The 12793-nt window shown below is 41.7% G+C and overlaps 1 protein-coding gene across 1 annotated transcript; it reads left to right on the top strand.

The window, feature by feature from the left end:
- The first annotated feature begins 226 nt into the window (after positions 1-226).
- PGD (phosphogluconate dehydrogenase) lies at positions 227-11594 on the top strand. The gene is made up of 12 exons (XM_010291016.1): positions 227-300; positions 739-918; positions 1055-1120; positions 2245-2363; positions 3805-3874; positions 4254-4388; positions 5068-5257; positions 7866-7996; positions 8508-8641; positions 8997-9096; positions 10644-10766; positions 11286-11594. Exons 1-12 carry the CDS (start codon positions 256-258, stop codon positions 11403-11405), a joined length of 1413 nt encoding a protein of 470 aa, XP_010289318.1. The 5' UTR covers positions 227-255; the 3' UTR covers positions 11406-11594.
- Positions 11595-12793: the final 1199 nt, after the last annotated feature.

A 12793-nucleotide genomic window follows, 5' to 3' on the forward strand; every position in this document is an offset into this window, starting at 1 on the left:
CGTGCTGTAAGTTGGTCTCCACTCTGTGCTGGACTGACTGGGAGCCACAAGGATTTCTCGAGGTAACAGCCTGCAGAATCAATTCAGAGCAGGTTCTACAGCATTTGTTAGAATGGCTTAGCAGCTGACAAGATCAGAAGGGCCTGATGGAAGGTATGGGTGCTAGTGCTAGATCGCTGCTAAGGAGACTAACTTGGCATGTTTCTTCTTCCTCCACATTCCAGAGCTGACGTTGCTTTGATTGGACTGGCCGTGATGGGTCAAAACCTTATTTTGAACATGAACGACCATGGCTTTGTGGTAAGCGAAGGAAAACGTTGTTCGTAAGGGTTGAATCGTGAGCGCTGGGGGTGGGAGCATTTTGTGGGCTTTTTTGTTGGGTTTTTTCCTTGTGATGGTCTAATGGGTGTTATTTCCTCCTTTTAGTTATAACCTAGGCTGCCCTTTGTCCCATTTCCAGAGAAAAACAGCAGTGCATGCCTGTACTCAGCTAGCCACCTGGTGTGTTAGTTATGTATGATTTCTCCCTAAAGCGTCCTTTGGGTTTGGCCATTAACCGTAGATTCCCCAGGCACTTGCAAAGACATGCTGCAGATTCATTTCTGCTCTGTGTCTTTAGGGAAGGTGGAAGTGGGAGAGCACGTGATGTTGTTGAACCTTGCTTATATAATTTGTAGTCAGAGCTAAAGTAACTGTTCTGTTGGTAACTTTTATTAATGTGTTTTCTTGCTCCCCCAGGTTTGCGCTTTTAACAGGACAGTTTCCAAAGTAGATGACTTTCTGGCCAACGAGGCCAAGGGAACCAAAGTGATTGGTGCTCACAGCCTGGAAGAGATGGTCTCGAAGTTAAAGAAGCCCCGTCGCATTATCTTGCTGGTGAAGGCTGGAAGTGCAGTGGATGACTTCATCAATAAATTGGTGAGGCAAACATTCTTTCTACCTGTGGCTTCTTGCTGTCTTTTGGAGAAGTTTCCTCTGGAAGTTCTCAATTATTCATCATTAATGAGGTTTTGAATGCATGGAGAAAACGAAAATGCTGATTTATTTTTGGCAGGTGCCATTGTTGGAGACTGGAGACATCATAATTGATGGTGGGAATTCTGAGTATAGAGATACCACGGTAAGCCTGTTTTCTGCCTGAAGTGGATCAATAAAATACACATGATTTTTTTCTCCTCTGTTCATCAGAATAGTCAGTCAATAAGATGCCATCTTCCCTCTGCTCAGGGAAAGCCAAACAGTTACCTCTGCAAAACTAGATCATGCAGCCTATTAAAAAACAATTGTTACAGTAGTTAAGGACTGTTCTATAAGTATATTTTTGTAGAAGTTGCCCAGATCATCAAAGAATATTTTTATTGACATCTCTCTAAGAGTGAAGGCATTTAGCAAATTTCCGGTAACAATCTTAAAGAGTTTTCAAGGGGGTTTGAAAATCTAAAGATATTTGTAGATATGTTGTTTTATCTCAATCCTACATGACCATGGGAATATCCAGTAAGACAGAACTGCTGATTTGGCTGTCTTGGTAATGAAAACAGCAGAGGAATTAACCTGTTTTAATTAAAAAAACAAACAAAACAAAAAACCAAAAAAACCACTTGCTTTGTGAGTATAAAAGTTATGTTAGCATATCTGGATGCTTACATGAAAAAGTTGCATTCACATCAGTACTTCTGAATCTTAGAAGGGGTGCTGGTATTAGTCTTTGTGCTCTGACACCCTGATCTTGGATGAGTAAGTTGGCCACGCAGAGTAAAAAAACAGGTGCTAAATGAGGATTCATACTTGGGGAGCTTGCAGCTCCCCTTAGAATCTCAGCCTGTGCTTCTCTCCCGCTCAGAGGGAATTAGTTTCCTTTATAGTTGTCCGTGCTTGCACCTTCACTCTGCAATGAACTCGGCAGCTCCACCTTGGGCCTAATCTGCCTCCCCCACATCTTTGCACACAGCATGTATCGCCTGACACTTAATTCTGGGCCTTTTCCAGCCTCAGTACTGCTCTTTTCTAGCCGGTGCTTATAAGGACTTTGTTTTCTCAGCATGTCTTTTGCAAGGATCCATCTCAAAGCAACAGGAAGTTTCCTAATGTTCACTTTGGTGTAGGTACAAGCTTTCTCTAAGGTCTTCTAGCATGTCCAAAGCAGAATTGAAAACCTAATTTTAGCTCTGAATTGCTAACCTTTGTTTGTAACGCTCTGGCATTAAAAGAAATGAAATAATGCTGCTCTGCTGTTTGCTCCAGAGACGCTGTAAGGAACTACAGGAAAAGGGCATCTTATTTGTCGGAAGCGGCGTTAGTGGTGGAGAGGAGGGGGCCAGATATGGTCCTTCACTCATGCCAGGAGGAGCCAAAGAAGCCTGGTAAGCATGAGCTAGTGTGTTATTCTTCAGAATGGTCTGCAACAATCGTCTTCTATTCACATTGAGAGCTGAGGGAGGGAAGGAGGCGGGCGTGGGTGTGGAGAGAACAAGATACGTTGCCATCTCACTTCCTCAAGGCTCAAGATTTCTCGACTTAGCTGCGGTCACAGGGCAGTGCTGAGTTTTCATGGCAGGCAAAACAAAGGCAGATTTTTCTTCCAGGAATTCACAGGCAAAAGTAGTACCTACAGAAACCTGAAGGGAGAAATGTGTCCCAGGGCAGAAAGGAATTTTGCTTGAACTTTAAACAAATACTATTTCTTGATTATGACTTTTGTTTTGGGGCCCTACACGCTTGGAAAGCTGTTAACCATGAAACGGGCAGAAGCAAACGTCCCTGCAGTGAGGCACATTATAAAAGGAGGCTTCAGTGATGTTTGTACTGACTATTGAATACATTGATTTTTTTACAAGTTTCTGCCATGCTGCCCTGCTGTTTTGTACTCACGTTGCTGTAAAGGACTGTGTATCAATGTTTGTATTAGACTTTATCCCTGGTTGCTCATTCTCTCTGTAAATGTAGACAGAAAAGGTGTGTCGAGGCTTTGCCTGAGCATTAGAATCTCTTAAGTCCCTGTCCATTTGCGTTAGCATTTCATACCAATATCAGCCTGTTCAAACTTGATGGCACAAAGCCAGAAACAGCATAACAGTAGTCTGCTGTCTGATCACCTTTTTGCCATAAAGAACTCAGTAAAACAGCTTCTATCTGCCACCCTTACCTGACCTTTCTTCCCCCTGCTCTCTCACAGCACCTGCAGCCCATGTGCCACCCATGCTCCTTTCCCAGCGGTCGCTCTAGGTTGCTCCAAACTTGGCATTCTGTAATGCTTTCCTGTTGGCTAAGCAATTTACTACACTTCAGGAGCCTGGCAATGACAAAAGCTCCTAATTACTGCAATAATGCAAATAACTATATTCTGACTTGCATTTGTGGAGTTTCTTTGCTCCCTCCCTCTCCTCCTCCAGATCACCCTGGATTTTTCTTGTGGCTCTAGAACACAATGGTATTTTCCTTCAGCTCTGCCACTGATCCTCTCTAAGCATGAGCCTGTATCATAATCTGCCTCTATTTCCCCATTTCTAAAATGGAGAAGATAATATTTGGGCTCCTTCAGGTACATTAAGCTTGTCTGCACGGTGCTGTAAGCGTGACGTGGGCTGTCCCCATTTCTTGCAAACAGTGTCTAGTTCTGGGTAAAACATACGTTTTATTTGACATTGCTGTGTGCTGGGTTATCAACCTGCCAGCATGCCCTCACCCCAAGCTGCCTTTAGGCAGGTTAAAGGAGGATGCATCATACTGATGGGTATTTATTTTTTTTCTTGTGGTGTTTGTGTCCTCTGCCTATCTGCTGAGGCGTATTATTTCTCCCCACAGGCCCCACATCAAGACCATATTTCAAAGCATTGCTGCTAAAGTGGGATCTGGGGAACCTTGTTGTGACTGGGTAAATACTTATTTGATACTGACCTTAAGCACAGATCTAACTGCAAGTTAGGTGGTTTGGTTGCCGAAGCTCATGCATGTCTGTCCGTAATAAAATCAGCGACATTAGTGGTTTGATTTTCTGGCTGACTGCATTCAGTTCAAATCTACCACCTCTGATAACTTATCCCATACAATGGAAAGACAAAGTTTTATGGCTGGGTCACATGCTGGGGGAGCTGAATGGATCTGTGACCCACAGTGTTTTCGGTTAGCACGGGGGTTTAGTAATTAGTTACTTCCTTCCTTCCTTTAGGTGGAAGGAAGCCATAAGCAGTTACTAAACACTGGAAGTGGTGATGACACTGTTGCTGATGGCATTTTTTGATGTTTCCTGACAGGTAGGAGATGAGGGTGCTGGCCACTTTGTGAAGATGGTGCACAATGGGATTGAATATGGAGACATGCAGCTGATCTGTGAGGCCTATCACCTGATGAAAGATGTGGTGGGCATGGAGCATGATGAGATGTCAAAGGTGATCTGTAGTTTTTTGTGTCTTGCCTTCTTGAGCCATGGTATCTGTCTGCCGTTGATGGAGGCAGCTGGGCTTGGGTAAAGCTGCTGTGTGCACATGAAGTTAATTTTTCTGACATGCCTTCTGCCAGGGGCAGTGCACAATATCCTTGAGCTTCAAATGAGATAGGGAGCAGCAAGCACTAACACCTGAATGTTTATAGAAGTTGTCTAAACTCTCCCATTCTGTAGTTGACTTCTACCTAGGAAAGACCTTGCGTAGAGTTATGCCTACTTGCCTGAAAAAAGCTAGTAAAACATTGAGCATTATAATGAAATCTTGCAAAGACCTTGTTGAAGCAAGTCAGTGGGTATGATGTGTCTTGAAAGAGGAGTTGTGTTTCCAGCCTTTGGTGCCTGTGATGATAGGCAACAGGACAGGCTGTGCCTCTGCCTTCCCAGTTGGATATGGGTGCTCTGCAGCTCTGGGTGCTCTTTCTGGTGCAGGGCTCCTGCACAGTGGCCTTTCAGCAGTGCTGAAATCATTGGTAGATGTGGCAGGGTACCAATAACCAGTTACTGAGATGATATGACCCCCTTCTGTATATATGTGTACATATATCAATAAATCAGTTGATATATACAGTAGATACATAGTAAATTGGTGTATGTGTATATATACGCTTTTTCTTCTTTTCCAGGTATTTCAGGAATGGAATAAGACAGAGCTGGACTCTTTCCTGATTGACAGCACAGCCAATATTCTCAAATTCAAAGACAGTGATGGCAAATACCTCCTCCCAAAGATTAAGGACAGCGCAGGACAAAAAGGCACAGGGAAGTGGACAGCCATTTCTGCCCTTGAATATGGAGTCCCTGTCACACTCATAGGTAACTGGTTCTTCGATCTGGCCCCTTCTTTCCTGCCTGCATGTACCACATCACAGTAAGGAACATGGTAATAGGTAATCTCGGAAATGATCTCCTACTAGGGCTTGGCTTGCAGAATAGGCTCTTCTAGGTGTAGCTGTTGCAGTCTTTCTGCCCTTGAGAGCTGTTACTGTTTTTCTCTGCTGGGCTTGTTTTTACCTTGTTTCCCAAATGTCAGTAGTACTGGTACCATGCCTTTGTCCATGCTGTCTTTGCAGTGCTGATGTTGACTTGGTGACAGGTGAATGTAAGTGCCGTGCTAGAAGTGTCATGCTAGATTGATGCCACGTTCCTCTCGGTAATCCTCCACCTTATTTGCTACTCCAAATCCCATCACAGCCTTTAAAACGTTTAAAAAAGGTGGGATGGGGCAGGACACCCTCAAAACCTTGTTGCTTGACCACTGCTTGATAAGTACTTAGACTTCTCTGAAGGCATAAGAATTATTTTTCAGATATCTACTGAAGTCTTCTGTTTCCATGTTTCAGTATAACTTAGCCAACCCAGCATTAGTGTGACTAAATAGGAACATGAAGGCCAGACTGTATTATGGGTTGAGGAGCAGAGACAGGTTTTTTTGAGAATAGCGGCAGGCTGCTGCCCTATGATGGCGGCTGCTGTTTTTCTACCGCAACAGTTGATTGTGGTGGTTTTTTTATGCACTCTGGACTGCTGCTGGTTTTTGTTTTGTGGTTATATGGCTGCTGATCCAAAGCCAAACTAGGATGATGGAAACATAATTCAAAGCAATTACAAAATACATCCCTAAAGTGTGAGAATTTACCTGCTCACATACATAACAGTCTCATTACCTACCCTTTTATATAACCTGGCCTCTGAATGGAATTGTGACACAGGAGTTATAATACATCTCTGACACATGTAGAGTGCTCTCTTACTACAGGTCCAGTGTAGACTTTATTGTTGAATAAATAAATTGACTCAACAGGTTCTTTGCTTTTGGATTTGCTTTTATTTTCCTGCTTTCTCTACCTCTTTTTCCTTGCCTTGGCTGGTCAAGTCCGGTTGTATTAGAAGATAAGAAAAACTACATTCAGTAGGCTAAAAGAGAGTAACTGCAGTGACAGCTATCAGAGAAACATGGCTGCATTCCAACAACATTATTTTTACAAAATAAGTTTTGTAAATCATTGTAATATTCTACTACAGCTATAGTCTTTTCAGTTTTAGGCTTGAAACAGGGTTTCTCGCTTGTGCTGTTAATATCCTGCTGTTTGGGGCTTTTGCAGAGATCAAGGGTGGAGGAGACACTCCCTCATTAGTCCCCTGCGATGCCAGGGGAGCATTGTTAGGTAATGGTGAGTTGACAGGGGGAAGTACGTGCAATAGCTCTTGTGCAAACATGGCCTTTCTTAGGGCAGTTGCTGTGTGTGTGGTTTTACTGCATAAGCATGACTTGCAGACTTCTGCTTGTAAAAGCAGAGTCATGCTACTCCTGCTCTTTCCTGATTTTCCCCACATACGTCTCCTCCCCAGTGTAGAAGGAAGTTTTTGCAGAAATGAAGAGGAGCCAGTTCTGATTTTGATACGGTCTGTTAATCCTACTGCAGAGAGGATCCAGAATCTTGTGAAAACATTACTCATATTTTTTTGGGTTGGTTTGTTTTAATGATTTTTTTTGGTGGTGGTGGTTTTGTAATTCACGATTCACTTAAAAGGTGGAAGAACAGTTCAGTATGAAGACTAAATGATAATTTTAAATAATTTAAATAAATACTTGATTGCTTTCCTTCTGAGACCCTGAAAAGGAAATTTTTTTTTTCCGTTCAACAATCCCATCTTCAATTGCAAATAAGTACAACTTAAAACAGCATGATTAGGAATTGAATGAGTCAGATCAAGAGATTGGCATTCAGGCTTTCTCTTTAAGAGCTGAAGATACTGCTGGGCTAACTCCTTAGCCCTGGTGAACGACTTTTAATAACCTGCTTAGTGATGTTACAAAACTTTCTTATGGGCTTCTGAATACTGGTCTTATGGGCCTACCAGACTGTAAAACTTATTTCCTCTTGTAAGTTAACCTGCTGTTTTATTCTTGATTTTAATTGCTTTTATTTTGCATGTGTGCATTTCAGAGCACATCTGGTTAATGTGAGTTGGCATTTATGCAACAGCTTTTTATCTTCAAAGCATGATACAATAACTAGTGAAGTCTTTGGTTTTGCCTGTGCCTAGACTGCAGTGCAACACTGTCTTTTATAAATAGGAAAAGATTTTTAAGTAAATTCTTAGAACTAAGAGCTGGTGAAGGTTCCTGAGGATAAATTTTCATGTGGGTGACTTTTGGCTTTTTTTTTTTTTCTTTATCATTTGAAAGCTGTATCAGTCAGTATTTACCCAGTGGTTATGCTGACTGGCAGTTTGGTCCCTCAGTAATGCTGTTGAAATAATTAATTTGTATACCTCTCTTCCCGTGTGACTCTGTTCCACTGTGTATGTAGCTCATCGTTCAGTGGCGCGCTCAGTGTGTGCTTGAGGACAAGTATCTCAGACCTTAACAGTGACGCTGAACTTTCTAATTTTCCACCCTTTCCTACCATACTTAAAGGTGAAGCTGTGTTTGCACGGTGCCTGTCTTCCCTCAAGGATGAGAGAGTACAGGCCAGTAAGCTGCTGGATGGGCCTAAAATGACGCAGTTCAGTGGGAACAAGAAGGCCTTTCTGGAGGACATTCGCAAGGTGAACCATTGTGTTTCCCAGAGTACTGTATTAAAGCTGCATATCAAAGTTGGTTTTGGATGCTGTAAACCCTGATGAGGACCTCTTGTGTTTACATTTCATGACAATTGGTTTCTGCTTTCAGCCATCCCATTGTGCATTGTCTAGTGGTGTCCACAAAGCACAACGTGACCAATTCCTTTCCTGATCAAAGAACAGTCCTGAGGAATTCGAGTCTAAGCCACAGTGGGCACTGATAACTAGCTGGGGTGCGGACTTCATAATTCATGTACAGGGGCTTACTTTTTTGCCCCTCAACACTCCTGTCTTCATAATGGGCATAACACTCTTGATCTTTCTCTGTTGAGACCAAACTGTACAATAATTGGAAAGGATACTTTGGTTCTCACATACCTGGAATATGGCTACTGTACTCAACCCTGATGAGGTGGATGAAATAGAGCATGCAGACTGTGAAGTTTCTCGTTCAACTTTGTGGTACTTCATGTGGAATGTGAATTTGTTTTTCTAGGCCCTGTATGCTTCCAAGATTATCTCATATGCGCAAGGCTTCATGCTGCTGAGACAAGCAGCCAAAGAATTTGGCTGGACACTGAATTATGGTGGCATTGCACTGATGTGGAGGGGAGGCTGCATCATCAGAAGGTAATTAAGATGAGGAGGTAATTTAGTTGCTAAGGGGAGAAGAGCAGGCAATTTAGTTTATGCCGTGCTAGACTGATAAGCCTAGAGATTTTCTTGGAAAATCCATGGAGTTAATCTGCTGCTAAGATACAGAGAGGCTGTTTCTGTAGATGGCACTAAAGGTTACCAGATGAAGCCAATCTTCTGGTGGCTTAGCTACTGCAGATTTTCTTTGGTCTTTGTTTTGTTTGCATCTTTCTTAATGTTTGGAATCTGAGTCTGGCCGAGTCAAATTTTGGCACTGTTAAGTTTTGGATTCTGGGCCTTTGTTGGAAGCTATGAAATTTTATTCTTGGTTTACGTATGTTCTGCCTAGTGTGTTCCTGGGAAAAATCAAAGATGCTTTTGATCGAAACCCTGAACTCCAGAGTTTGCTGTTGGATGATTTCTTTAAGACAGCTGTTGAAAACTGCCAGGTGAGTTTCCAAGGAAGGAAGAGCATAAAAACAATAGTTTACAGTCTGGACTTCTTCAGCTTCTTTCCCAGGAGTTACCTTCACAAGTATATTTAGACTGAAAAATGAAAAGGTAGAGAACATCCTTGAAACCTATTTATATAGTGTCCTTAATCCCAATGATCTCTAAACAATACTTAAGCTCTTTGGGACTGTGTACATGTATCTGTACACACATAATGTATGGGCATAGGAATTCATCATCTATGGCCTCAAGGTACCCTTCTTTAGTAGAACATATCAGTTTTACAGGATCTGTACAGGAAATAAACTACATAGTTGGAGCTGTATGAAATTGAACACGAAAGGTACTGTGATGAGGTAAGCTCTACTGAGGTCCAAATTAGAATGTTGCCAGACACCAGGTTTAGTGACCTGTCCTTGAAAAAATGTCTACAAATGCCTCTTGCCTCTGTTTCATCAGAAAGTTGAAGAATGTTAGTTCTAAATGAAGAAAAAAAAAACCCAAGGGCGTTGCATCACTGAAGCACTACTTTATAAATCAGCATCCAGATACATCAAGCAGTGAACTGAGGTCTTGTGTAATGTTGCAAGGTATATTTGTACCGTCAACCTAAAGATAATACAGGAGCAAACAAACATGTAGTCCTTCTTGTGTCATGGTTCTTTTTGATACTAGCCAAGCTACTGTTAGAAACGTAAAGTTTCCATTTTAATATTACAGAAGAGCCTGAGGCAGAAATCTAGGCATTCAGAAGAAACACAATGTCAGGAAAAAATGTCTAGCCTGTGTGAACATTCTTATCACTGCCCGGTATCTTGTGCCTACTGTGCACTTGGATTTCAGCTGTACAGAGTATAAAGCTCTGTTCTATTACCATTGTTTGCAGTAGCACCAAAATAACAGTGTTCCAGACCCATGATCATTAGACCTAGGTCTGTCCAAACAGTGTCCTGATTCGGATGGAGATGACAGGCAGAACTAAAAACAGATTATCTGACCAACAAAGAAGTCATATATTGTCACTAATAATTCTTTTAACTGAAGCTGAATATTCCATGCAGGTTACTAAATCAGATGTACAGTTGAAATGAGGATTATCCACATGTCTGCCTGAAGTATCGTGCCTCTTATCTGTGACCTCTTATGCCCGTGGGCGGGCTTTGTGCTGTGCTTGATTAGAGGCACTGAAAGTGCCTCAGTGTTTGCTCAGTATGTTCCCCACTGTGTTCATGCTTTTGGGACGCACTGATTATGTGAAAGCACAGCATCCTTGCTCAAGGCTGTGGTTTGATTGCATGGGAAGTATATGTCTGCACTTTTATTGTCCTGTTTGTTAACTCCATCTTGCCCGACGTTATTTTGGATCAACCTTGTTTATGTAAAATCAGGAATATACTGCTGCACTTGCTCAGACTTGGTCATGAGATTTCATAGAACGTGAAATAGCACATGCTATTACACTAGAATAGCTCATATGCCCGCACATACCTCTGAGCAAGCACTGATTAGTTTCTTTTCCCCCTGCCCCTTTCCTCTCTCCCAGGACTCCTGGCGACGTGTAATCAGTACTGGAGTACAGATTGGTATCCCTATGCCCTGCTTCACTACAGCACTTTCTTTTTATGATGGGTACAGGCACGAAATATTACCAGCTAACCTGATTCAGGTAGGTGCCTCAAATAGTGTAGCAGATCTTCTGGCTACTGAAATGTCATGTTGTTACGTAAATACTGGTCTAAAGGCCATGATGACGATATGTCTAATCAATCCAACATTGTAAAGATAAAGGCATAGATTGCTTAATATAATTCTGTTAACCGTGAAATTCCCACCAATACAATACTATGAGATGTCTGGATAAAGAATACCAGAGATATTGGTGTGACAGCGCCCAGCATGTGTTAGTATTCCGTCTGCGAACCAAGGGTAAAAATATCTTTGAATCAAAATGCTTTATAAAGAAGTCTTTGATGTGTGTAAGTGCTTGTTTTTTAGATTAGTACCTAGCAGAAATAATATGTTTGTCTTTCTACAGAATTCTTCATTACTAAATGAATGTTATAATATTGGAGGCAGGTCTTATTTCTAGTCTTCCTGTAGTCAAGTATCAGTAGGTGCAACTTCTAGTACTCATATGACTGTAATATTCATGTGTCTGTTTTGTGTGTGTGTGTTCTTATTCTAGGCTCAGCGTGATTACTTTGGTGCACATACGTATGAATTGTTATCAAAGCCAGGTGTATTTATCCATACTAACTGGACAGGCCATGGAGGAAATGTGTCCTCTTCTGCCTACAATGTCTAATTGGAAATGCTTCCTCTTGAAGCCAAGATACTGTTGATCTCAGATATTCCTCCTAGAATACCACTTCTAACTGTACTGTGCTAGAACTTGTGTTTGGACACTTTTGTAATAACTTGTGGGAATATTTCATATATATATCTCAATATATATATAACATATAAGAAAGCTAAATAAATTTGCTTATAAATGCATTGAGGTGTTTTCTTTCCACTGCTGCTGGCCAAAACTGGCTAAGATGTCTTTGTGCAGTATTTAATAGAATAGATTTTAAAATTGTAATATTTTTATTGTATTATAGTGCATAAACTCATAGGGATCAAGATAGAGATGACTGCATTTCAGTAATTGCTAAAGTGGAGAATGGCAGACACTCAGCACGGTAACACTACACAAGATTCCAGGGAGGTAAAGGCCTTTTTTGAGTTGTCATTGTTTATTCATGACAGGCAGTAGCTTGGCTCTTAAAGATTAATTCCTGTGTTCCCCTGCACACAGTCTTTCCCACTGTGAGTTCTGTTTGTTTTCTGTGAAAGGGTGAAGGGTGGGATGCATCGTGGAGAAACTTGAATGCAGGTTAAGGGTGTCAAGACTGATACTCCTGTCACCAAGCCATTCTCCCTCCAGCTGTTGTCCCCAGTTTTAAGCTCTGGTATAAACTGTTGGCTTAGCTGTGTGCTTTTGCACTCTTTTCCCCAAATCTCCCTGCTTTTCTGTCCGTGGGGAAACTAAAAACACTTCCAGTAGAATGCAAAGTTAGCTCTATTTGATATCCTCTTCCTGCAGTCCCACTGCCAGTCATCTTCAGGACTTCTGAAAGTTCACCTGGGTGCCTGTACCTTTTTTTTTTCCCCCCAAAGAACCTCTCAAATGTTAAATTTTGTGCTGTGCACTTATTTTTTTGTTAATTTTTTTCTCTATTTATTACTGCTAAGACAGCTAACTACTTAGTTTTTAGTTGAATATCTGTGTAATTAGCAAAGATTACTGTCAATTTAAAGCAACTCTTCTGCAGATTATGTTGAAAGATTTAGGAATTCCATAAAATAAATGTGTGACAAATTGCAGGCAATAGTGATAACTGGCGGGTCATGAACATTTTAGTAGTCAGTTTGCCCCAGCATTTCTGGTTTAGGTTCTCCAGCAGAAGAACTGTAATGGAAACTACCATGGTGGACGGTACGAACAGTTTTGCCAGTTTATTGCGTGCATGGGCGTTGTGTTTTGGGGGGAAAACGGGACACTCCCACCAACCTATTTTGCTGCTTAGTATGGTATTAGTGCCGTGAAAAATATTTGCTGTATCTGGAATCCCGTTGTGCTGAAACCCGATAGCTGGGGCTCCGTCAGGGTAAGCAGCGTGTGCCTCCCTGGCTTACCGGGAGCAGCGC

The sequence above is a fragment of the Phaethon lepturus genome, unplaced genomic scaffold (genome assembly GCF_000687285.1).
Source record: "Phaethon lepturus isolate BGI_N335 unplaced genomic scaffold, ASM68728v1 scaffold35737, whole genome shotgun sequence".
Lineage (NCBI taxonomy): Eukaryota > Metazoa > Chordata > Aves > Phaethontiformes > Phaethontidae > Phaethon > Phaethon lepturus.

What these genes read in the sequence shown, in the direction of transcription:
- PGD (XM_010291016.1), top strand. Translation starts at nt 256, where the DNA reads ATGGGTCAAAACCTTATTTTGAACATGAACGACCATGGCTTTGTG. An exon ending in GGAGGAGCCAAAGAAGCCTG is followed by an intron (nt 2,364 to 3,804) that starts GTAAGCATGAGC and finishes TTCTCCCCACAG; the next exon opens with GCCCCACATCAAGACCATAT. An exon ending in GGGAACCTTGTTGTGACTGG is followed by an intron (nt 3,875 to 4,253) that starts GTAAATACTTAT and finishes GTTTCCTGACAG; the next exon opens with GTAGGAGATGAGGGTGCTGG.